The 23,829-nt window shown below is 37.5% G+C and overlaps 1 protein-coding gene across 2 annotated transcripts in view; it reads left to right on the top strand.

Annotated features, from left to right (window-relative positions):
- Positions 1-2,778: 2,778 nt before the first annotated feature.
- Positions 2,779-23,829, top strand: part of adcy2a (adenylate cyclase 2a) — a 163,380-nt gene continuing 142,329 nt past the window's right edge. For both annotated transcript variants that reach the window (XR_008357924.1, XM_053494388.1), the window contains exons 1-2: positions 2,779-3,174; positions 13,871-14,068. Coding sequence is in view for 1 of the 2 variants with exons in the window: in XM_053494388.1 (XP_053350363.1) it covers positions 2,791-3,174; positions 13,871-14,068 (582 nt within the window). In the remaining variant the exon portion in view is untranslated. The remainder of the gene's footprint in view (positions 3,175-13,870; positions 14,069-23,829) is intronic.

The raw sequence follows: 23,829 nt of genomic DNA, 5'->3' as shown, positions 1-23,829 counted from the left end.
CCGAGAGTGGTTTGAATGTGTTGAAAGGTTTTTTGGAGAAGAGGTCGTTTACACTCTTTAATGGCACTACAGTTACTCCAGCAGTAATAAATGACAGGTATGCATTGCTTTACATCCACTATATGTTCAGTGGAATAGCACATTACGCAATTTGGATGTTGTGTAAAAAAAAATACAAATGATCCATTTGTGTACACAGAGATACACCGTATGTGTGTTAAGACGTTGTATTTGCTTTGTCTTTTTCTGTCTGCTATTACTGTAATTAGGAGCTGACTGGCTGACACCTGGTCGGCTGATGCACAAATAGATTTTATCCGGTGCATACCTGTTGTCATGTACCAGACTGAAACTAACTAAGATTGTTTTCACCCTCCAGTCCGAAAAGCATATATATATATTTTATTTCTGCATTTATGCCTTGAAGTTGCTGAAGGTGAATATCAAGACAATATAGGATGCATGAAACCTACAGTACTGAAGATATTTCTAAAGATCCATCAGCTACATATGTAAATTGATCCTGTTTTGATCCAATAAGCCTTTATGCCAGAGTGCAGTGCCACCTCTTTTTTTTGCCGATCTTTCTAGGCTGCAGTTGTTTTGGTTGTTCACACCTGAGTGTGATTAGTCAGTTCTCACCAGATAAGAGGATGCTCCCATGAGGGAAAATGAACTAGAGTTAGATTTAAATGAAATAAAGCTTGCAGGCATAAATGCACCTTACAACTGGTAAGAGGAGGAGGCTGAGGGTGCTGTTACCTCTAACAGAATCTTTTGGCATTCGCACTTTTTAACACCCTCAAAGATAGACTCAAAGATTTTTCTGTTAGACTATAGGTAAATATAAGTGGGGCTAAAACCAGGGACTTTCTGATTAGCACCTTAAACACCAAGTTACCGCAAACGGATGTCAATTTTAGACCTATTGTTTAAATCAAATTGGAAAAAAGGCAGTTTATTTAAATGTAAAAATGTGACAATATATAAGTTCACTTATTCATAAGTTCACTATTTATGAAATGCAGTTTAATTTTATCTTTTGATGTGTTACATTATAATTGAAGTATTTGATAAACAATGCTGCTATAATGAAAAATAAGGTGTATTCATTAAATATTTTATTATTTGTATATATATATATATATATATATATATATATATATATATATATATATATATATATATATATATATATTGGTATTAAAATGTACTGCTTTGTCTATCAGCAACTTTATCTATCACTGACTTTTGCAACAAAAAATTTTTAATCAGTTTATCAGGATTGAATAAATACATTATATTCCAAAAAATGTAACATTTTCTAAATCAAAAACATTTCAAATTCATCTGGGTCATAATCATGAATAGGCTATGCAGCCCAGAAATAATGGTAAAAATGAGGATAAGGGAATAAATGATCTGGAGGTCGGTCATAATGAACCAGTTTCATAGGTAGTTAACCTAAATTAGTCAGACTGAAATGAACCCAGTGTGTGGTTTTATCTGCACACATTGATACAGCACTGGGCTGCAGAAATGAATCAAATTGTTTATATTAAAGACGGAAAGGGGAAAAAAAACTTTAACATGTGTTGTGTGTGTGTGTGTGTGTGTGTCTTTTTTTTGTTGTTGCATATACTAATCCCAAACTCACAAACTGAATAAATATAATTAAAACACAAAACAATACTACTACTACTACTACTACTATAACCTATTATTATTATTATTATTATTATTATTATTATTATTATTATTATAGCTATAAAATAAGGAGGAATCACTTCTTTTTTTTAACCGAATCTTACATTTGGCCTTACCCAGAGCATCTATTTATAAGATCTCATTATACATTTGAGGGTCAAAAGCCCAACAGTGGTTCTCGGGTTTGAACCTAGGACATTCCAATCATTAGTCCAACACCTTAAACACTAAGCATTTAAGTACAAGTACAAGCATTATACCCATTTACTGTATATTCATCTAGTTTTATGGAATAAAATGATGAGTGATGCTGAAAAAAAGGGAGTTCTTTGATGTGCATCACTCTGGAGTATTTAATCTGTCCAGTCTGACCACATAAATGACATTAGACTTGTTGGGTTGCCACTTTATTTAATCCTTCCATACGAATTTTAAAATAAATAGACCAGACTGTAGTGCTGTCAGACTGATGCAATTGCATCAGATCCAGACTTTATTGCAAAACAGAAAGTCCTGTTGAAAGAATAAACTGATGCAGCCGAGCTCTAAGAAGTGAACGTGAAGTGGTTTGGCTGGCTCGAGCGATAATTGTAGTGCCTTTGTGGCTGATTCCATCCGTAAACCTTGTTTTTGTCTGGAGAAGATCTCTGGCTCTAAGCGGTGGCTTCTCTCTCTTGGTGCAAATCTTTAATCTTCTCTGAGATGGGGAAGAGATTAGGGGGCAGAATTGACATGACAGGGGATAAATAAACCCCAGAGAGAATGAGAGGGCTTAATCGATGACTCTGGTGCATTAAAAGCCTCTCAGAGTCTTTGAAAGCCTCACAATTCCCTCATTTTAGGACATTAAATTAGCTCTTAGTGACTGCATTATGCATTAGCAGTGCTATAGTAAGCCCATTCTCTCTCTCTCTCTCTCTCGCTCTCTCGCGCTCTTTCTCTCTATCACACTCCCTCGACCCCCTCCCTCTTTTCCTTCCTTCCCTCTCTTGGGTCCCTCCCTCTTTTTCCTCTCTCTTATACACACGCACTCAGTCTACTCTCTCCTCACTTCTCTCCTTGTCCAAACATGTTGCCTGAGCGATGCTGCGCGCCAGAGTGGAAAGCTTCTTGCTGGTGTCCGAGGTGCGTGCCAACGCTGCCACCCGGCCACCCGCTCTGAGCCTGAAGGAGCTCGGCAAGGAACAGGAGAAGGACAAGAAAGTGAATCAGGCACCCGAAAAGCAAAGGCAGGGCACCGGATCTATGTGGACAGGAGCTATGCGTGGGAGGAGATACCTGCTGGAGCGTGGCATGCGGGATGGTGCGAACAGTGACAAAGAGGGCACCAGGAGGCAGAGATCGCCAGATTGGCTTTACGAGTCATATTGTCGCATGAGCCAGCAGCATCCGCTGATCGTTTTCCTGCTGCTGATTGTGATGGGCGCCTGCTTGGCACTGCTGGCGGTGTTCTTTGGCTCTGGGTTGGTGAGTGCCAAAGTAAAAATGAAAGGTTAAATTGCAGGAGTTTTGCCTTTATTATCCATCACGTTTGGATCTTTTGTTTTAGAGTCTGTTTTGTGACGTATGAGTGCCCCAGATGAAAGTTTTACACTGTCCTTATTGACAGGCAACAGGAGTGGGAACATCAGTCTCTCTCTCTCTTTATCTCTATCTCTAGGACAAGGGTGACACTGAAATCCTTAGATTGTGTAAGAGCATAGTGCAAAAAAAAAAAAACTCAGAGAAAATTTGGAGTACGACGGACACAGGAGCTTGTGTCACCCTGTATAGGGTGAAGCTGATAAATATGCAGACTGGTGGCACTGGTCACTGAAGACAGTAATGAGACAGTGGAAGGACCCTCAGGTCCCGTATTTGGTCCTTCTGTTGTTTCTTTTTCTATAAAAGTTAAGCATAGCTGACACTGCTCATTTTTGTTTTAAAAGATGTTTTGGATCAGCACTTTTCCACAATGCAATGAAAGTGGTTCAGAAAGCAGACATGACTGTTTGAATTACAGCATCGTGCCTGTGTTTATTTTATAAAGCTCTTTCCTTTGACTCTTAAAAGGTCCCATGAATTTGATTCAGCTTGACAGCCATAAAGAGCTAATAAGAACAGAGAACAAGTGTATCTAAGGATATCAGGCTTTCTCATAATTAAGTAAACAAATTGAGCAGAAGCTATTAACCTGCTGACTTTAACTGCTGTTGTGACTGTTAAACTGCTCGGGTTTTGACGTCCAGTCCTGTTTTTCAGGATGTATGTTTCCAACCCAGAAGGTCTTCTAAGCATGTTGAAAACATCAAAATGGACATAGTTAGTAGATTTTTTAAATCAGATTTGTTTTGTCTAAGTTATTTTCAATATTATAAATTAGAACCATGCAGAATGCTCTGGTTAAAATGTTCAAAGCTCCAACAGATCTATAAAGGAATTAAATTTCCAAAACATAAACAAACAGAGCTGATGTTGTTTCTGTGTCGAAAATCGCAGACGAATACGTGCCGGTGTACTCCGTAATGCTTCAGGCGATGTCCTTCCGAATAGAGAAGCATTCATTTGCGCGGGAAGCAAGAGCAAACTGCGAGGCGAAGCAAAATATTGACACATGGCTAAATCGTTGCCTTTCTCATCTGACTGCCAGACCTATATCTCCATGCTGAAGTCGTGCAAGGAAATGAAAAAATGAGGGTTCTGATGGTGGATTATGGTGCATGTATGAGTCAGATTGCAAAATGCAAGACGTTTGTTAAAGTGTGTTGCTCCTGTGAAATGAATGTAAAATCTGTCGGCACTGAAATCTGTGCAATGCAAAAAAAACTCTTAATGCAGGTTTAATCGTTGTCATCTATCTTTCCTGTCACTATATATCCCTTTACACATCGTTATTCTTTTTACTGTACATTATACTGCTTTATTTTATGTAAATAAGTATACAGTAAGAAACATCGCTCAGAATGGGAATCAAGCACAAAAAAGTTAGGATGAATATCTATTTATCTATTTATCTATTTATCTATCTATCCGTCTGTCTGTCTAGGAAATGACCTAGAATTTTTATTTATTTATTTTTAGATTTGCAAGCAAGCAAGCAAACCAAAAACCCAAGAAAACACTCTAAGACAAAATTGACCAAAATTAAAAAAATGTTGGGTTAATTTCATTATAAGTGTAAGTTACCTTGCTGAAGCCATGCAGTGTTATGCTTCTGATGCTGTTTCTTTAAGTTGTGTTTTTGTTCCTAGTAAATACAGTTTATTTCATAGTTTTTGATTTTGTCCCTTGACCTTGTTCAGTGCCTCACAGTGAAGGGTTAATACAATAGGATGGTGACAGAGGATTGTGTGTGTGTGTGTGTGTGTGTGTGTGTGTGCACGGCAGAAAGTAAAGGAAAGGAAGAGAACAGATAAAAGTATCATTGCTGGCTCCTAGTGGAGATAAAAGTGTGTGTCTGTGCATGTGCACTGTATGTTTGTGTGTGTGTGTGTGTGTGTGTGTGTGTGTGAGTGAGTGTGTGAGATCAACTCAGAAACAGTCTCAGTAGGAACAGGAAGAGGAGAAGGAGGAGGTTGCTGCATAAGCGTTGGTGTTCAGAGGTGTTACTTAAGCAGTGAGTCTGTAATTAGGTATTGCATTTGCTGTCCTTTGTCCTTTAAAGTATACTCCATCAGAAAGGTAGTCTACTGCATAATAGGAAACATTTTCTACTTCCTCAAATAATGCCTGGTCCGCAGTAGTTGATTTAAACATCCTGAATTGAAGTTGATGGATAACAGTTTATAATTTACCTTTCATTGGTTAGAGACACACAAGGTATCATACATTAATAGTGGACGGTGATTCAGCTCCATACGGCAGGATAGTGAGATGTATATTAAGATTTGTAATATTTACAGGAATCCATCAGGCTTGAGGTAAATACCTGCCTTGCTTTCAGTGTTTCCTAAGACCCGAATCAGTCTGAGAAGGATAAAGTGAAGATAAAAATTAACATAAATACCGTAAATGAGTTGGACAGGAAAAATCAGTCTAAAGTCAGTCTACAATCTGCGGAAATTATATTAAAGTCTGAGATGAGCAGCCTAAAAGTCAGGAAGGTCAGCTTAAATTCTAAAAGGATCAGCCTGAAGACCAGACTAAAACCTGGGAAAACCAGCTGAAATCTGGGAAATATCAGCCTAACATCTGGTAAGAGCATCCCAATGCTAAAATGACCAGCCAAAAAAATATAATAAGACAAGATTAAAATCTAGAAAGAGCAACCTGAGCTATAAAGACTCACCTGCAATCTGGGAAGGCCAGCTCAATCCAAAGGATATATTGGATAAAGAATTTAGGATAAAAAATTTAGAAGATCAGCCTAAATCTGGAAAGACCAACCTAACATATAGAAAGACCAACAAAATCTGTAAAGATCAGTCTAAATTTGTAATGTCCAGACAACACTGAAGTGACAAGACCTATCAGTTTTTTAGAGATTTGCCCCCTCCCAAAATAAAAACAAACAAACAAAAATAATGTGTTTGTATTTCTTCCCAGATTTTAGGCTGATCTTTCCAGCAATTCGACTAGTCCTAATTGCTGGAAAGATCAGCCTAAAAACTGGGAAGAGCAGCCTAATTCCAACCAAAAATCCAGGAAGACATAACTAAAATCTGGGAAGAGCAGTCTAAAGGCTGGGTACAGCCTAATGTAAGTCTGGAAATATCACCCTAAAACCCAGGATCAGCCTAAACCAGAAGGGCCAACCAAAAATTGAGGAAGATCAGACTAAAATCTATGAAGATCACCCTAAAATCTGATAAGATCAGACAAAATCTGTGAAGACCAATCCAAAATCTAGAAAGATCAACATAAAATATAGCAAGACCAGACAACAGCCTGGCAAGATGAGTCAAGAAGAACAAAAGAAAATCAGCCTAAGTCTATGAAGATCAGCATAAAACTGGGAAGAGCAATCTAAAATGAATCTAAAAAGACCAACCTTAGATCCAGAAAAAAGTCTGGGAATTTCTTGAAATTTTTTAGTCCACACCTAAAGTCCCTGTCTTATCGCATCCACTATTGCCCCTAAACATTTCTTAGTGGTGGTCAGTATACTGTAAGTTCTGATCTGTGTTCAGCAGAGCATTAATGATCTATTAACAATGTAACATACATCAATGTAGGTTTTGAAAAGTACTTACATTTATTTATTTACATTTTATTTAAATTTCCATTTAAATAATATTTGATGTCCAGTAGAGGACGGAAGGTTAAAAATAAAATATTTACAATTGTTTGATGATTGTGGTTATAACTGCTTTATAGAAGTTTGAAAGATGTGCAAATTCTAATGGGTTTTTGTTGGTCACTGTGTGTGTGTGTGTGTGTCTGTGTGTGTGTGTGTGTCGGTGATTTGAAGGGGTTTTCCACCAGGAAAGAGTGCTGAGAATGTAAGCAGTAATAACCTAGGGAAAACAATTGTGGTGTTTAATGGAAGCACTGAGGTCTGACTGGTCAGAGAGACTAATTTTCCTTCACTGCAGTTCTTCAAGTAGGTTGGGCGACTCTGCAAAGATACTAGAGAAAAAACATTAAACTTTATATCCCCTTATTTATTATTATTTATTATTATTATTATTATTATTATTATTGTATTACTTGTGCTTGTTCATCTCCACAGCTACCTCAATTAATGAGAACTAGCTTTTAATTAATTAATTAATTTATTTATTTTTGTTGTAGCTATGCGTTAAACTTCTCATATACAAGTTGCAATTTCCAGCAGGTATTTTAAACATTTTTAGGAAATTTCTTCAATATTGAGCATTTCTAATAACCCAGGGTTTATCCTTTACATGTGTAAGATTGACATTTTGTTTCACTAGTAGAGATTCTCTTCTCCTCTCCAGGGGATGGTTGTGCTATGGCAGAGAGAGGTAGAGGTGGTGTGTGTGAAATGGCAAGGAAAGATCTGTCATGGTGTCGTCTCCAATCACATTGGACACATTTCTCTCTAGCTCCAGGGTAGGAGATGTGGTCACACTGTTGACGCCATGGCTGAACGGCTTATCGCGCTGCATGTATTAGAGACGCTGAATTAATCTCTTTTTGCAAATAACCGTCAGTTAGTTGTTATAAAGCTGTCTTGCCAAGTCTCTTCTATGCAGCCCTGATGTGAAACATAGCCATCTTTTTGGTTTTTGGTTCGCCTTTAATCCCAGCAGGATTAGAAAGTTAATTTCCAATCGATAGATTTTACCCTGTGTAGAATTCACTTTACTTTCCCATCAGGAATGAAACATTAACCAAAGAGTCTACTTCAATCAAAGAGCTATGGTTCCATCAATATTTAAAGATTTTTTTTTTCATCTATATGTGTTGTCTTGACTGAAATGCGATAGATTGCAGTTGTCATGACAGAGTTCTAATTGAGACATTTACCTTAAAACAAAGCTCATAAGTTGATCAAGGGTCCTGACCCTCGGACCTAAAATCCTGGACTCCCTTGATAAAAACACCCGATATACAGAAAATGTGAGATGACAGCAACCAAGAAAAGTGCTAAATAAAGACTGACCAGTAAGCAAAAATCAATTTAATAACTGAAGTGTAAAAAATGCTGCACGAACCTGCCTGATTAGTTACTGACCTGTAAATTAAAGTCTAATCGATTGTATCTGTGTAATCCATTATTTATATTTTAATTAACTGATCAGACAACTTTCTACTTAGTGCTCAGATATTACACTTCAGCTCTATTAAATAAGGATGCATAGGAATATTTAAGGCTTTCAGCAAGCAATTATTTTTATATTTTATAAAGCAAATAACATTGGAAAAGCTCTGACGTGATATAGTCTGGGTCAACCAAGATAGTTGTTGTAAAAGGATGAGGCAGAACTAATTACAGAGTTAATGAATGCTCTTTGACTCACACGGATGCTTTTACTCAAACCAGAAGAAACACAAACCAGCCAAGTTTATTGATGTGACATAATTGACTTCACTTAAAATATGACTTTTATCTCTTTTTTTTGGTTGATAATCAACTTTCCTATTAACGAATGCATTATAAGCATGTTATGACTGACTTCATGAGTGACCTTTACGAACTGTTAGCAAATAATCTACAGTATGTCAAGTCATCAGCAAATAAATCTGTAGCCTCCCTCACACATGTGGTTCTAAGCGGGAATATTGTCCGGCGGCACGGTGGCTTAGTGGTAAGCACAGTTGAACTTGCACCTCGAAGGTCCGGTTTGATTCCAGGCCAGGTTCGATTCCCACATTTGTGTGCATGTAGTTTGCATGTTCTCCCTGTGCTTGGTGGGTACTCTGATTTCCTTCCACAGTCCAAAGACACGCTGATTAGACTAATTGGTGTTCTTGTAGTGCAGGGCAGTGGTGGCTTATTTGGTTAAGGCTGTGGGTTACTGGGTTACTGTTCAAAAGGTCGGGGGTTCGAGCCCCAGCATCGCCAAGCTGCCACTGTTGAGCTCTTAAGCAAGGCCCTTAACCCTATCTGCTCCAGGGGCGCTGCAAGCTGGCTGACCCTGTGCTCTGACCCCTATCCCCTAATTGTGATATGCGAAAAAAACAGGGCACTGGTGGCTCATTAGGTGTTTCGCCTGTAAGGGTTCGATTCCCAGCCAGTGCCCAAACGTGCCCCAGCATCCAGTGATGCAGTGCAGGTCCCAAGCCTGGATAAAACGCATCCCAAAGAGACACACCATGTGACGAGATCTCCAACCAGGAGCGGGGCACCAGGATGGGTCAGACAGGTCTGGAGGGCAGAGGGAGTCTGGATCACTGGCAGCTCAGAAACGACATGTGTAGCTCGACAGAGAGAGAGGGAGAGAGGGAAGAGAGAGGGGAGAGTAGAAGAGGAAAAATAACAGTTAGGTATGGTCACAGTCACACAATGTATAATGTGAATGTATATTAACTGTAGAGTGCAAGCAGAGACTCCGGCAGGACTAACTATAACAGCATAACTAAAAGGAAGAGCCAGAAGGAAACACAGACATGAGGGCTCCCTGAGATGTAAAGCCAATGATCACCTCACCATCAACAAACCTGAGTGATCAATGAGAGTGAGGAAGACAGCATCTAAACATACCAGTTCACCATAATACTCTACGTCCATGAGTCCCCCAGATCTGCTCCTTTACCTATGGCAAATCTATTTATGAAAATGCTTGATTAAATAAATAGTTTTTTAGCCTGAACTTAAACACTGAGACTGTGTCTGAGTCCCGAACACTATTTGGAAGACTATTCCATAACTTTTGGGGCTTTGTAAGAAAAAGCTCTGCCCCCAGCTGTAGTTTTCATAATATGCGGTACTGAAAAGCAGCCTGCATCCTTTGATCGAAGTAGGCGTGGCGGATCGTAAGACACTAGCAGTTCACTCAGATACAGCAGCGTGAGACCATTTATTGCTTTATATATCAAGAGTAGTATTTTAAAATCAATTAGAAATTTAACAGGGAGCCAATGAACTGAAGATAAAATAGGTGTGATGTGTTTGTATCTTCTGGTTCTAGTGAGAGTCAATTAGATTTTTCACCTATTGTCATCTAATATAAGAAGAAAATAAAGATGAAGAGGAAACATTGCTGAAGTTCTCTGGTGGGTCGTGGCTCTTCAGTAACTCATTTGCATTGACACTGAAACTACTCATTTTTAAGAGAGGTGAAGTAAAGTGAGGTTAAGTCGAAAAAACATGTGATCTGAGAATATTTCAGCTGGAACAATATACACACTTTTGGGGAGACGTGTTAAGAGAACTGAAATAATTGGTATTTTTAATTTGGAAGATAAAATCTGTTATAATACCATAATATTATCCTCATACCCCCCCAACTTGCTACTATTTCAGAGCTTTGATATTCATGCAATTAGTCAGCGGCGTTGCTATTCCATGACAAACTCAATGCTGGTGGCTATTATCTATGCTTCATAGATATTCCATTTAGATAGTGCCATTCAGCACCAATATTAATAATAATAAAAACCATAAAAATTATAGCTAGTTAATGTATATGCTGAGAAAGACCCTTCAGTTTTATTCGGTAATGTCCAGGAAGCTTCATCTGCTTTCTAAGAGCTATTTTAATTGGATCACTTTAGATAGTTTTTCACCTTTATTGGCACAGCCTTTGTCACCTCTATAAAGAAAAATTAAGCTGCCAGCAGTGGCTTAGGTTCTCGTGGGTTGCACCATAAGGAGTATTTATGCACTTTCCAATTCTGTTACACTCTCAGCATCTTACTATACAGCTTCCTGCCGTGAATACACGGCCTTGGATGCCTTTCTGCCTTTGCTAAGCTTATTAGTCACATTTAGCTAAAATGGCTAGGTATTATGATTTATGACAGCAATATCTATCCAGTGACTAGAGGCTTCATAATAAGGCTGTTTTTATTTATCAATTTTTTTGATGCTTGTTGGCTAAAATAATGTTCAGTATGCCAAGAGACACCTTTATCATGTTAGGTCTTTAATTGACTACTCAGATGTAATTTCATTATTAGGTCATTGAGAGTAATTTGTACACCAGTTTGTTAACCTATATAATAAATTACAATGGAACCTTGGATTATGAGCATAATTTGCTCCGAAAGTGGGCTTGTATTCCAAAACACCTGTAAAGCAATTTCCCCATAAGAACTAATGGAAACTCAAATTATTCGTTCCAAAGACCTAAAAAATAAACACATAAAAATAAATAATACAAAATATAAAGTAAATATAAAAAAATTAATCTGCACTTTACCTTTAAAAATTCTCCCCCTCTTATCTTACATAGTAAACTTTCACCTCTCTTATTTGAATTTTACACACACACACACACACACACACACACACACACACACACACACACACACACACATTATAGGAAAGCCTGTTTTGTTGGAAAAATTAGCAAGGAACATTGCTAATGACACTCGTGTGAGCGCATAATAACAGAATCACTGCTGTAAAAGTAAAACAAACAAACAAATAACCCTGCACTTTACCTTTAAAAGGAATCGCGACAGACCATTGTTTCTGTGTAGAGCAGAGAGTGTGTGTGTTTGTTTGTCTGAAGCCGAGAGGGGGTGGGGGTGGTGGGGGGTTAGTAAAGGCGAGAGTGTGTGTGTGTGAAGGGGCATAGTGTCAAATTACACAGGACACACACATAACAACAGCGAGGGAGAAAATGGATCTTTAACCTCTCTAATGAGACTTTCTTTTGCTTTACATGTGCATACACACGTGTGTTATAAGAAACAGTACACGCATGCTTTACACACATGCTTACAAACAAAAAAAAATGCTTTACACACACACACACACACACACACACACGGTACAGTGTTATAGTAAACAGTTTACGCGTGCACAGATGATGATTATACCAGTAAGAGATGGGCACTAAGACCCAGCAGGGGAGACGATTACCCACAATTCCGCAGCGCAAGAGAGAGAAAAAACATTTGCTCAGTTGTGATCATGTGACGCTCGGCATCAAAACCAGAAGCGCATGCAAGATACATGATACATGAGTACTCGTAAACCAAGACTTGCTCGTTTTTAAGTCAAAATTTAGTAAAAATCTTTGCTCACCTTGCGAAACCACGTTACTCACAATCCGAGGTTCCATGGTAGTTGTGATGGGAGCCAATAAAAAAGCTGATAAAAGAATAAAGAAAACTAACAAAGGAAGCTAATAGGCATTTTACACACAGTGCTGTTTAGAATTATTGCCACGCTTTATAAAAAATTTGCAAAAAAAGTTATAGGGAGTATTTCCAAACCACTTTATAAACTATTAGAATTCTTTCTTAAAATATATGTGTCAAACTTATTAAAAGCTTTCAAATAAATAGAATGGTACTGAGATATGTTATTACTTGCCTCCCAGTAGGTACATTCAAAGTGCAAAAACAAAACTGAAGGCATCCAATATGCAATTTTAAACAGTTGATATTAAGATGTATCTGCTACTTATGCTTTGTAAAGTCTCTATAACGGCTCTAATCTGAGGTGCAGTTCGTTAATTGGTGATTTTTGAGTCTGAGTAACTAAATGAAGTTCTCCTCTGCAGCAGAGGTCAGTTTTGGTCTTTCTTTCCTGGGAAAGTCTTCATGAGAGACAGTTTTATCATGGGGCTTGATGGGTTTTGCAAATGCACTTGGCTGTTCCAGACCAGCTAGTTTTAAAATAACAACTAATTGTTATTGTTCTTATTTTTTCCTAATTACACAATTCCATACATGTAATTTCATAATTTCAAAATCCCCAATATGTTTCTAGAATGTAGAAAATAAATCACTAAACAAAAAGCATTAGAATTAGAAGATTTGTCCAAACGTTTGACTGGTACTGTACTTTATATCTTTGTCATTTGCTCTCAAGTATTAATCATGACCCGTTTTTATGTGGATGAATATAACATTGATCGATGCAGTTTGCTGACCTGCACAAGTCAGATAATGAATATAAAACACCATCAACCACTATTAGGTATATAACAAAGAGGTTCATATAAAGTATAAGAACATCTACCAGGAATTGGATCCAAGCACTTACCAATATATCTTACAATATAGTTTTGCAGATGAAGAAAGGGACAAAAAAAAGGGCCAAGCGTACATTTTAAAACTTTTCAGACACAGTTGAGCTGATTCTTGGTAAATTGCACTTTTATACTCCACTGAGCATCTACAAAACAACAACAAAAACATTCCCCATAAACAAGCTAGTAAGATTTTCCTCTAGTGTGACCTCATATGAGAAGTGTGACTTTCCCAGGTTGTTCAGATCTGCAGTTTCCTGGGCTGGCGTGGCTCAACAGTAGCTCATTTTCATAGACACCAAAATGGCGCATTTGGCGATGGAGTAAAATAAAGTAATTTGAAGTGTGGATTTTTTTTTTTTTTTTGTCTGAGGAGTATTTAAAATTAAGCATTAACACATGCTCTCACACACGCACGCACCCACGCACGCACGCACACACACACACACACACACACACACACACACACACACTTTAAGGAACCTTTGAGAGCTATAGTAAAAATATGTGGAATCTTTAAGTGTTGTACTCTTTACATAAAATAACTAATAATTCTGAAGAGCACTTGATATTTCTTTGTTTATAGATGCCTCTGAGCTTAAATTTTTTATTTTTTTTTGTCTCGGCAGGACATCGAGGCTCACATTGCATTTGTGATCACTGTCCCCACAGCGCTGGCCATCTTCCTCAGCATCTTTGTCCTTGTTTGCATCGAGTCAGTCTTTACGAAGCTCCTGCGCCTATTCGCCCTGGTGATCTGGGCCTGCCTGGTCGCCATGGGCTACCTTTTTATGTTTTTCGGCGGCATCATTTGTCCCTGGGATCAGGTAAGAAAAGATGGGTTTGTTTTCATTTATTCATTTCCTGCAATGAAAAATTCTTGTGAGGAAAAAATCTTCCCGAGGAAGCAGGCAGGGGGGAGAAAAGGACCCCGGGGAGTCTATGAGGTGAATAAGAAGATTTATTAAAACAGAGCTCCAGGTGGAAATTAAGTGGAACTATAGTGTGAAATTAATGTGATGTGTCTCCCACTCAGATTGTGGGAGTCAACTAAGAGGTCATGAGCTGTGTGCAGGTTATAGTTATGTTGTCTTGTTGTTTTTTTTCACCCATTTAAGTATGTGCTAGGTTTAATATCAAAGAAATAAAAGGATAATAGTTCCCCTATTTTATACCACAGCGATGGCAATTTCTCCTATTAGAATTTTTTATTTATTAGGAAATGTCTCATGTTTTGCCTAGTATTGGATGAATACTTGTCACCACTCATGGTATAGTAGCAATAAACATTTGTTTTACCTTTTCCTCTTAAAAAGGAAATCTGGTCATGTAGCCCAGACACACAAAGTCTCTTGCAAAGTACTGATAATACATGAGTAAATAAAAGTCCTTAGGAATATTTTTATTACTATTTTCAAGATCAAGTGATTCTAAATATGCCGATGCTGCTGTTCTGACTTTAAGAGAATTCAACATACTTTTTATATGGACATACAAGTGCTGAGATAGTTGATACATTGCTGCATTTTACTGTCAGATGGAATCATTGGATGTTTTTCTACACACACAAATGATCAAGATGTGTTTTCAGGAGTTAAGTATAAACATAAACATTTATACGTAAACATATACAACATCATACAATAATAATTTAAACTCTACCTATGAGCGTTTGTGGAAACTTAACAAGGTACAAAAGTACTTTTTTCCCATTCATTTTCAACTTTAAAGGACAACATTATATACAACTATTAAGAAAGTCGTATTCTGGTTAGCGCTGTGGCCTCTCACCTTAAGAGTTAAAGGTTCCCTGGAGTCCTGTGGAGTTTGCGTGTTCTCCCTGTGCTTGGTAGGTTTCCTCATGGTATTTCGGTTTCTTCCCACAATCCAAAGGCATGCGGATTAGGCTAATTAGCATTACTGTAATGTGTTTAAGTGTGTGAGTGGATAGGCACGCTGATTAGATTATACTCTGCCTCATGCCAGAGTCTCCAGTGATAGACTACAGGCCTCCTGCAACCCTGAACATGCATATACTGTATAGTGAGAGTGAGAGAGAGTAATTCAGAAACTTTAAGCAATTTAATTCATGAAGTGTTCATTTTTTGAATCCTTTATACTCATGGGTTTCTAGTGTTTGCAGGAACGGGAATTTAAATGCCAGACATGCTAGGTAGGCACACTAGACATTTAATTTTGACCAAGCAATCTAATTGGACAAGAGGCTTTCGACAAGTGATGATAATTTAACATTTAACTCTGTCACTCTATGTCCCAGGTATTCCACAATAGTTAATTACACTAATAGTTGTTATTTACTCTTAACACCAAAGACAATCAGAACCAGTCACATAAGCACTTTCAGCAAGAAAACACATTATGTCATCTTAAGCAATACTTTGACTCCTTAATTTTTGCTTTAAATCATTCTGAAACAGATCTGAGCTATCAGTGTTCTTTTGTTTGTAACTACTAATCTAACTAGCTCCTAACACAAGACTGAATCCCAAATCGCTCTTTAATCCCTGATCTACTTCATTGTGTGAGACAATGAATGAATAACTTTCCATTTAAAACTATTTGGTATTTATCACCAGAACCCAGAAGTTAACAGATAAAATATAACTAAATAAAATATATAGATAAATTTACAAGATTTACAGAACTGTCCACCACCTCCACGTTTTATTCTTTTGACATAATACTCCTAACAGTTTTAAACTATTTTCACCATGTTAAATACCCTAACTGTGTATCGCTATCTGTCATGGTTAGTTAGTTTTGCCCGTCACGGAAGGATATGTGTTGATAAAATACCAACAAAAAAAAAGTTAAGTAGATTAAAAAAAATTACAGTATGAAATTTATTTATATATTATAAAATTGCAATCCTTGGGCAATTTGTGTGGTAGAGTATATAAAGAATACACTTCAACATATGATCTTACTGTGAACTTCTGCTTGGTACCATTAACTCATTCAGTCACTCATCTTTACCACTTCATCCAGTTGCGGGAGCCCTGGTGCCTATCCCGGGAGACTTAGGGCATGAGGTGGTACATGGTACAACCCAGACGGGGTGCCAATCCATCGCAGGGCACACACATACACACATGCTCATTCCCACACTATGGACAATTTGTAAATGCCAATTAGCCTAATCTGCATGCCTTTGAGCTGTGGGAGGAAACCGGAGTACCCGGAGAAAACTCACCAAGCATGAAGAGATCGAACCCGGATCCTAGAGGTGCAAGGTGACAAAAGGGCTAAACACTTTACCAACGTGCCACCACTTCTATTATTTATTATTTTATCATTATTATTATTTTTTTATCCCGATTGACAGATCGGATTATTTCATGGATGGCTGTGTACGAGTGTTTCTATTATGAGTGAATATAGTGAATATACTTTAACAGTAGTCTTTTAAAATGTATTTGCCATGCCCAAGCAAGTAAACAAGAAAGTAAAGCAAAGGCTTCACCCCCCTAAGGGCTGATTAAACAGCCCATTATGCTGACAGCTATGGCTGTGGTGTAAAGCTTCACACTTTAAATTGGCTGTTGCAATGAAACAAGTGTGTGCTGACTTTCTAATGATAGCCCCTGACTTGGTGTTTGACTCTTAATGTCTTGGTGGAAGAGATGTTTCGCCTTGAAATTATTTCATCGCCGTTCGGTTTAACATTATCCTGACGTCGTCAGCTCCAGAATTGTGTACCGAGTAACCAAAAGGATGTATTCTTAGAGGTTGCTAGGCTAGAGATAGTGAGGAGAATGCAATCGGTCTAATACTGTAAGCGTGACCTTCGCCTCATCCTTCTTATGTATTGTACGTTTTGAACAAGTGGCATATGGTGAAAGACAAACAAAGCTGATGTCAGACACGAAAGGAGCGATGGCTTCCTGTTTCAGTCAATATCTCCACTTACTTCTGGATTAAAGAAGTCCATGTGAGTGGCTTTATCGGCACGTAGGCACGGATGAGCTCGGCTTGCCTCTGGATTTTGGAAGAGATGAATGAAAGAATAGGACTGATATCATGTCATTGAGTTAGATGCTGTTTATTGGGTGGAGATAAAAAAAATTATTCTGATAAAATTATTTTTATTGCTTTTAAAGGAAGAGTGTAAAAATCTTATAGTAGCACAAAGACAAGGGGATAAATACACAAATTCTGGGGAACACAGCGAAATGGGGTCAGGATGTTAAGTGATATTATGATGAGTTATATCATTTTTTTGCCCACTTCATTGCTCTGTTATATTTCTACTTAAGTTCTCTTTGCTTTAATGTAAAGGACATGTATATCTGTCACTGAAACACTCTGTTGTTGCTGGTACTGTTGTTGTTTAAAGTTTTGTAGATGCCGTCTTTTTGTAAAAATTCTAATTAACTTCAAGATTTCCTTAACAATGCACCTGAAAAAATCCATTCCTTCTATGGAAGGTGTTCAGGTAAAACCAGGAGTTTTGACTGTGCAGAGCATTATAACACAGTTATAAGAGTAAAAACTCCCTTTATTTCTCTATATAATCCCCTGCTACACTAGTGCTTGGATACCATCGAGGTACAAAGTCTTCTAATTACACCATAATCAGCCACAATCAGACTGCCTGTTTCATGCAAGTGTCCCAGGAACTTCTTCAATGGTCTAGTTTAATCACCAAAAGCATCCTGTTTTTGCAGAACAATGCACATCATTATACTTCCCACCCACCCAACTTGCATGTTACCTTGGTTTAAGCCATTTCCACCTGGTTGTGCCATTAAAAAGTTCATGGGAGGCCAGTATTTCAGCAAGAAAGCAGACAGTCCGATCATGCTCCGGCACACTGAGAAAACTTTTTACCTCGATGGTATTCAAGCACTAGTAAAAAGCTGGATGATAAGTGCATTAGTTTAGCAGGAAATAAAAAAATAAAGTGAAGGGAGTTTCTACTCTCATTACTGTTATTCTACACAATTAAAAATCCTGGTTTGACTTGAACGGCCTTCGTATAGAACGGTGCGGAGTCAGTGCACTACTTTTCAGTAATTGCACCAAGAAACCAGAGAGAAATCACAACTATGTCAAGCCAGCACCAAACAAATGAAGCTTTATTTTCTTTTTTTACTTTGTGAAAAAAAAAGCCCTGCATTTCCAACCAATTAAAATTAACATCGCCAAGCACAATGCCATGCGGCATTAACGTTGCCAAGCACAATGCCGCTGTCTCTCCAGATTTTTCTTTTGGAAAGGACAAATAAATATTCTGGGCTGATTACTCACCTTATAACAAAAAGGAAATCAAACAGTTAAAAGGTTGAGTGTGGACTCCATATTGCCATAACAAGGGCTGCAGTGCCATCAGTTAGCAGCTACACAAGGATCCTTGGAGATGTGTTTGTTCTTAAAAAGTTACCTTGGTGAAAAATCTAATGTACACACTTTTTCTTACTGCTTAAAGACTCTGGCATAATACTGAACCCTAAAACTTACCGCATTCATGCATCTATGTCTATGGTGGATTTTGTCACGCAGGGACAATTTAATGTTTTTTTTTAAGTTGTAGGTTTCCTGTAAGGATTATCAACAGTATTAAAAATGGCTTTGTAGTAGAATTTGGTCCTTTAAATCCATATAGGGCAGTCATTTGAAAACTTGGAAATCTTTTTCACTTGTGTGATCACTTCAACATGTGTGTTATTTCCCCCCCCCCCCCCCCCAAAAAAAAAGGTTTAATTGTTGTAATTTTTTTATGCTGCAAATTAAAGTCAGTGGAGAACCGTATATCCATCCATGGAATTTGTATATTCTTGATTTTTTTTTCATATTTGTACTTTTATATTTTTGCACATTTGTTTCAATGAATGTGCTTTTAATCTTATCTGAGTAAAAAAAAACACTTTATATTTTTTTTATTTATATATATTATAATTTAATTTTTTTTGAAAAACAATATTACCCTACACTCTATTACCAGGCAATTAATAACATATAGGCGGCCAGGGTCCAGGTTCGATTTCCGGCTCTGTGTTCATGGAGTTCTCCCCGTGCTTGGTGGGTTTCCTCCGGGTATTCCGGTTTCCTCTCACAGTCCAAAGACATGTAGGTTAGGTTGATTAGCGTTCCCAAATTACCCGTAGTGTGTGTGTGCCCTGCAATGGACTGGCACCCTGTCCAGGGTGTACCCCGCCTTGTGCCCTAAGCCTCCTGGGATAGGCTCCAGGTCCCCGCAACCCTGCGGTATAGACGAGTGAGTGAGTGAGTGAGTAATATCATATAGTATAGTTACTTACCTTGATGCGCAACATGAAAATAACAACAATTAAGCAATTTGAAAAAACAAAACAAAAACAAAAGTAAAAAAGGTCTTAAAACGTGGTTCTTTTTCCAGGTTAAAGTTTAAATTAGGAGATGGGGCCTGGATGGGGAGGGGGGGAGGGGTGTCAATATAATAGCAAATTGCTCGATAATGTTGGAAAATTAAGTATAAACTAAATTAATTAATCAACAACTTCTGCCTGGGCAGATTTTATAATTCAACAGGACTTTGGTATAAAACATTTTTTTTTAGATATTATTTATTATTTATTAAGTCACTGTAGCTTCTTTTTACCCGTTTAAGCTGTTCACAATTGGTTTTCCTAAAGAAATCAATACATTTTCACAAATTTATATGATTGCTATAGATTTTGATGTTGTTACACATAATTGCGAATTTATCTTCCTTCAGACGTGACCGATTCCTTCCCGCATTGACTTCTCACAAACATTAGCACCACAGAGCCAACAGGGAGCTGGAAATATAATCACTGCATTTGACGCAGAGTCACACTGCGCCTAAAGTGCTATAAAAAGACTACAGGTGGCTATTGATCGCACATACATGCTTTAAACATACAGCCAGTGGTTGTGCAGTATACAGTTAACACATTATAAAAAAAGCTAAAAGCTGGTTTCAACTTCTGTAATAAAGTGCATTTGTGTCATAAAGAGGTGTGTTGGTTTGCACCTGGAACCACCCGTCAGCGGTCAGCCAAGGGACTTCACCTGGGGGTTTATTGCAATTCTGGATGCCTTGAAGGGATTTTGTTTCACTTTACTTCTGCACATTGCATTTCCCATGGTGGTGAATGCTACATGTTTGTGTTAGATTTAATGTTTGGTCTAGTCCTGTTTTCTGGTTCACCTGATGATCGTGCAATCCAAAACTTGTTTTCTCTTCCATTATTTTGGTGTTTAACTCTCTGAGGATTGTAATTTTGAAAATTGAAATTTTGGATTTTCTTCAATGAATGCACTATTTGCAGTGTTACACACAATAGACACAACACCCAAGCCCTACAGAGATGTGTCCTGTCATGTACCTAAAAACATGTCGACAAACTGTAACCTTTCTTCTATTGGTTTTATCAAGGGATTCACGGTAACATTGCTGATAAAATTCTGACACCTGGCATTCCCTGATCCCACACTATCAGAGCACTTGTGTACACTTGTATAGCTCACTTGTATCCTGTCTCAATGATAAGTCCATTTAGATAAAAGGATTAGCCAGATGAGGTATCTTGGGACTCTGAAACTATAATATGGCCATCTGGAATAATCACTTTTTTTTTTACTCTGACTTCCAAAGTTTATACTGTACTCCACTTTGTAGCTCTAGGAAAATATCCTTTCTAGATTCCTTCCTAAACTCCTGTCTGAAATATCAACCATTACTGATCAACTATTGTAGGTTATTTTTATTAACAGTAAAGACATTAAATTTCCAGTGCCACTAAGAGATAATAAAGGCACTAAATATTATATACAGATTTTTTCTTAAAGTACGTATTCATAACTGGATGCATCCTCTCTCCAGCTGGCCTTTTTTTTATTTTGCTCTGGTTTGACATTGAAAAGGTTTATTAGGCATGAAATTGAATCCTTATGAAAAAGTGATTAGACGTCAGCAAAACCGAAGAAAATATCCTATATGCTTCATGGTTTCTAAATTCTTGCTGATCTAGTTGTTTTTGTTTTTTGACAAGCACGTTATTTTTATGTTTGTTCAGCTGAAAATACTTTAGCTGTCGTGAGGATCCTTCCAACTCTTCTGAATATTGCAGGAAAACAACCTTGATTTTGGGTGGGGGGTATTCGTTTTCAATTAATAGAGAGACAGCTGAGGGTGCGTTCCAAATTGTCCAGCCTAAAATAATTATGGAGTATCCAGTACCTTAATATTCTCCAACGACATAATCACAAATAATTGACTGGAAAGTGACTGAAGAAATCATATCATTAGACAATCCAGTCACTCTGAAGTAGTAGTCTATCATGGTTAATAATCAATGTGCTGTTTTAACTCTTTACCCACACACTTAAAAATAAAAAAAATACTGGTAAAAAAAAACAACAACAACCAAAAACTATTGACAATTACTGCACTACATAAGTGCAGCATTTGATGGTATATATCCTATACTACGTACTGTTAACGATACGTCTCCTAGGAAAAATGACTGGTTCATTTAGCACAAGATGCTAGCTCTTTTGCTTTTTTTTTTTTTTTTTTTTTACTCTTTTTTACTATTTCTGCATCTGTTATTCCCAAATTATTATCATTTTGAGTGAGGAAGTGAGAGAGAGGGAATACGTGCATATACCCAGTAATCTAACATCAGTTAAGGGTACTTTTACCATCTGTTGTTTTGCCTGACATCATGGTAGTCACGTGTCTAGAGTGGAACTATTATGCTACAGAGCTAAGATCCAGTTCAAATTTGGCCATAGCCAATGTTAAGGTCAAAACCTTTCTGTTACTTCATAATACCATCTTGTACTCTATTTTATATTTACCTTTTCTCAATTTTCAAAAATGTACTTGTAATAATTTAATTCAAAAATTTACATTTTTTTCTTTAACCTTATTTGCTTTCATTTTATTTTTTGATATGTATTGTGCAAACAATATTGCTCTGCTTCTGTTTCATTCTATTCTATCTTTAGATAAATAATATTATGTCTTATTGCTTTCTCGCTGTGAAGCGCTTGCCTTATTCTCAATTCCGCCTTACGAGAATGGCCTTGCCTTGCTGTTTTTCTAAAGTGGTTTCAAAAGGTTTAAAATTGTGTCAGAGTGCAAGCAGGGACTGTGCCAAGTCTAACTGTGAGTGCATAACTGAAAGGAAAAGCCAGATGGTAACGTAGGTATGAGGGCACCTCATGAGGGCATCTCAAGCGTACCTCAGTAAACTGTACCATTCTAATTGATATGGTGAGAGAGGGAGCAACAGCATTTTAAAAAGTGTATTAAAGTTACACTTCTAATTCTAGAATAAGAAATTCTAAATAACATATTATAGTTGACATACAGTAACAACCTCACTGTTTCAGAGAAATAATTTAAACCATGAAGAAATCCTGCAAGATATACTTTATTTTCTCTTTGTCCTATCCCATGCATAACTTTCCTTTACCCTTAATTATCATTAATATACTTTTACAAGAAAAATCCAGGATATAAATTAGAGGCGATGGTGGTGAGGAAAACCCTTAGACAAACATGAGGACGAAATTATAAGAGGAACCAGACTGAAAAGGAAACTCATTTAGCTTATTTCAGATAGTATAAAGAGGAATATAAAGTCCTTTTTGTCCAAAAGGATATAAAGTCAACCTTGTTGAGGTTACCAAACGTTCAGTGATGGAGACTTTTTGTGCAAAGCTGTTTATAATTTAGGTTGAACCGTCCTCACTTATTACATACTGTATATAAGCAGAGCATACAGTATAGGGCCACCCTCAGCAGCAAGTAATGGTCTCTACATGTGATGAGAAAGCATTAGACCAGGAAGGGATTCAGGCAGAAGGGTTCAGGATCACCAGGTCAGCCATTATACGGTGTCCCTGGAGCAGACAGGGTTTCGGGGCTTGCTCAAGGGCCCAACAGCAGCAACCTGGCTGAGCTGTGGCTCAAATTTCTGACTTTCTGATCAGTAACTCAGAGCCTTAACACACGGAGCCACCACTGCTGCATAAATATTATGAACATCCCAAGATCATGTGAAGAACTTCATCAAATACTTTTTACACTCTTGTTAAACCAACTAAAGATTATTAGTTTACAAAAAACTCAACCCTGTTACTTATTTAAGAGCGAAATGCAGGCAGAAAAAGAAAGAGGTGCCTTATTTTTATTTAACCTCCCTTGTCAGTGCATGAGGTCATTGCCTGTTTGCACGTCAGCAAAGTAGCTAGGAAACCCTCAGTGTAAAGGTCAAGAAGTGTGTAACAAAGCCAAGGGCTTTTGTGCCAAATTAGCTCCCTTGTTCTCTTGCCACCTCTGGATTTTTATGTCCTGTCCCCAACTGCCCCCAACCCCACTGATACGTTAATTAATTAATTTTTCAGTCCATGCTTGCTTTGCTGATTTCCTGATTAGTCTATTTGCTGTTAGATATCTATAATCAAATTTGAACTAGAAAAAGATTTCTCCATAGGGTTTTGGGTATATCTGTGTAAAACACCTTTATTACTGCTATCCATGATGATCCTGATTTAAATGTTTTCTGTTTACATATTGTCCATCAATACATGTTCCGTGTCTTATGAAGTG

The sequence above is a fragment of the Clarias gariepinus genome, chromosome 4 (genome assembly GCF_024256425.1).
Source record: "Clarias gariepinus isolate MV-2021 ecotype Netherlands chromosome 4, CGAR_prim_01v2, whole genome shotgun sequence".
In the NCBI taxonomy this organism is placed as follows: domain Eukaryota; kingdom Metazoa; phylum Chordata; class Actinopteri; order Siluriformes; family Clariidae; genus Clarias; species Clarias gariepinus.
The sequence above is the reverse complement of the archived record's forward strand: the minus strand, read 5'-3'. Positions and strand labels throughout refer to the sequence as shown.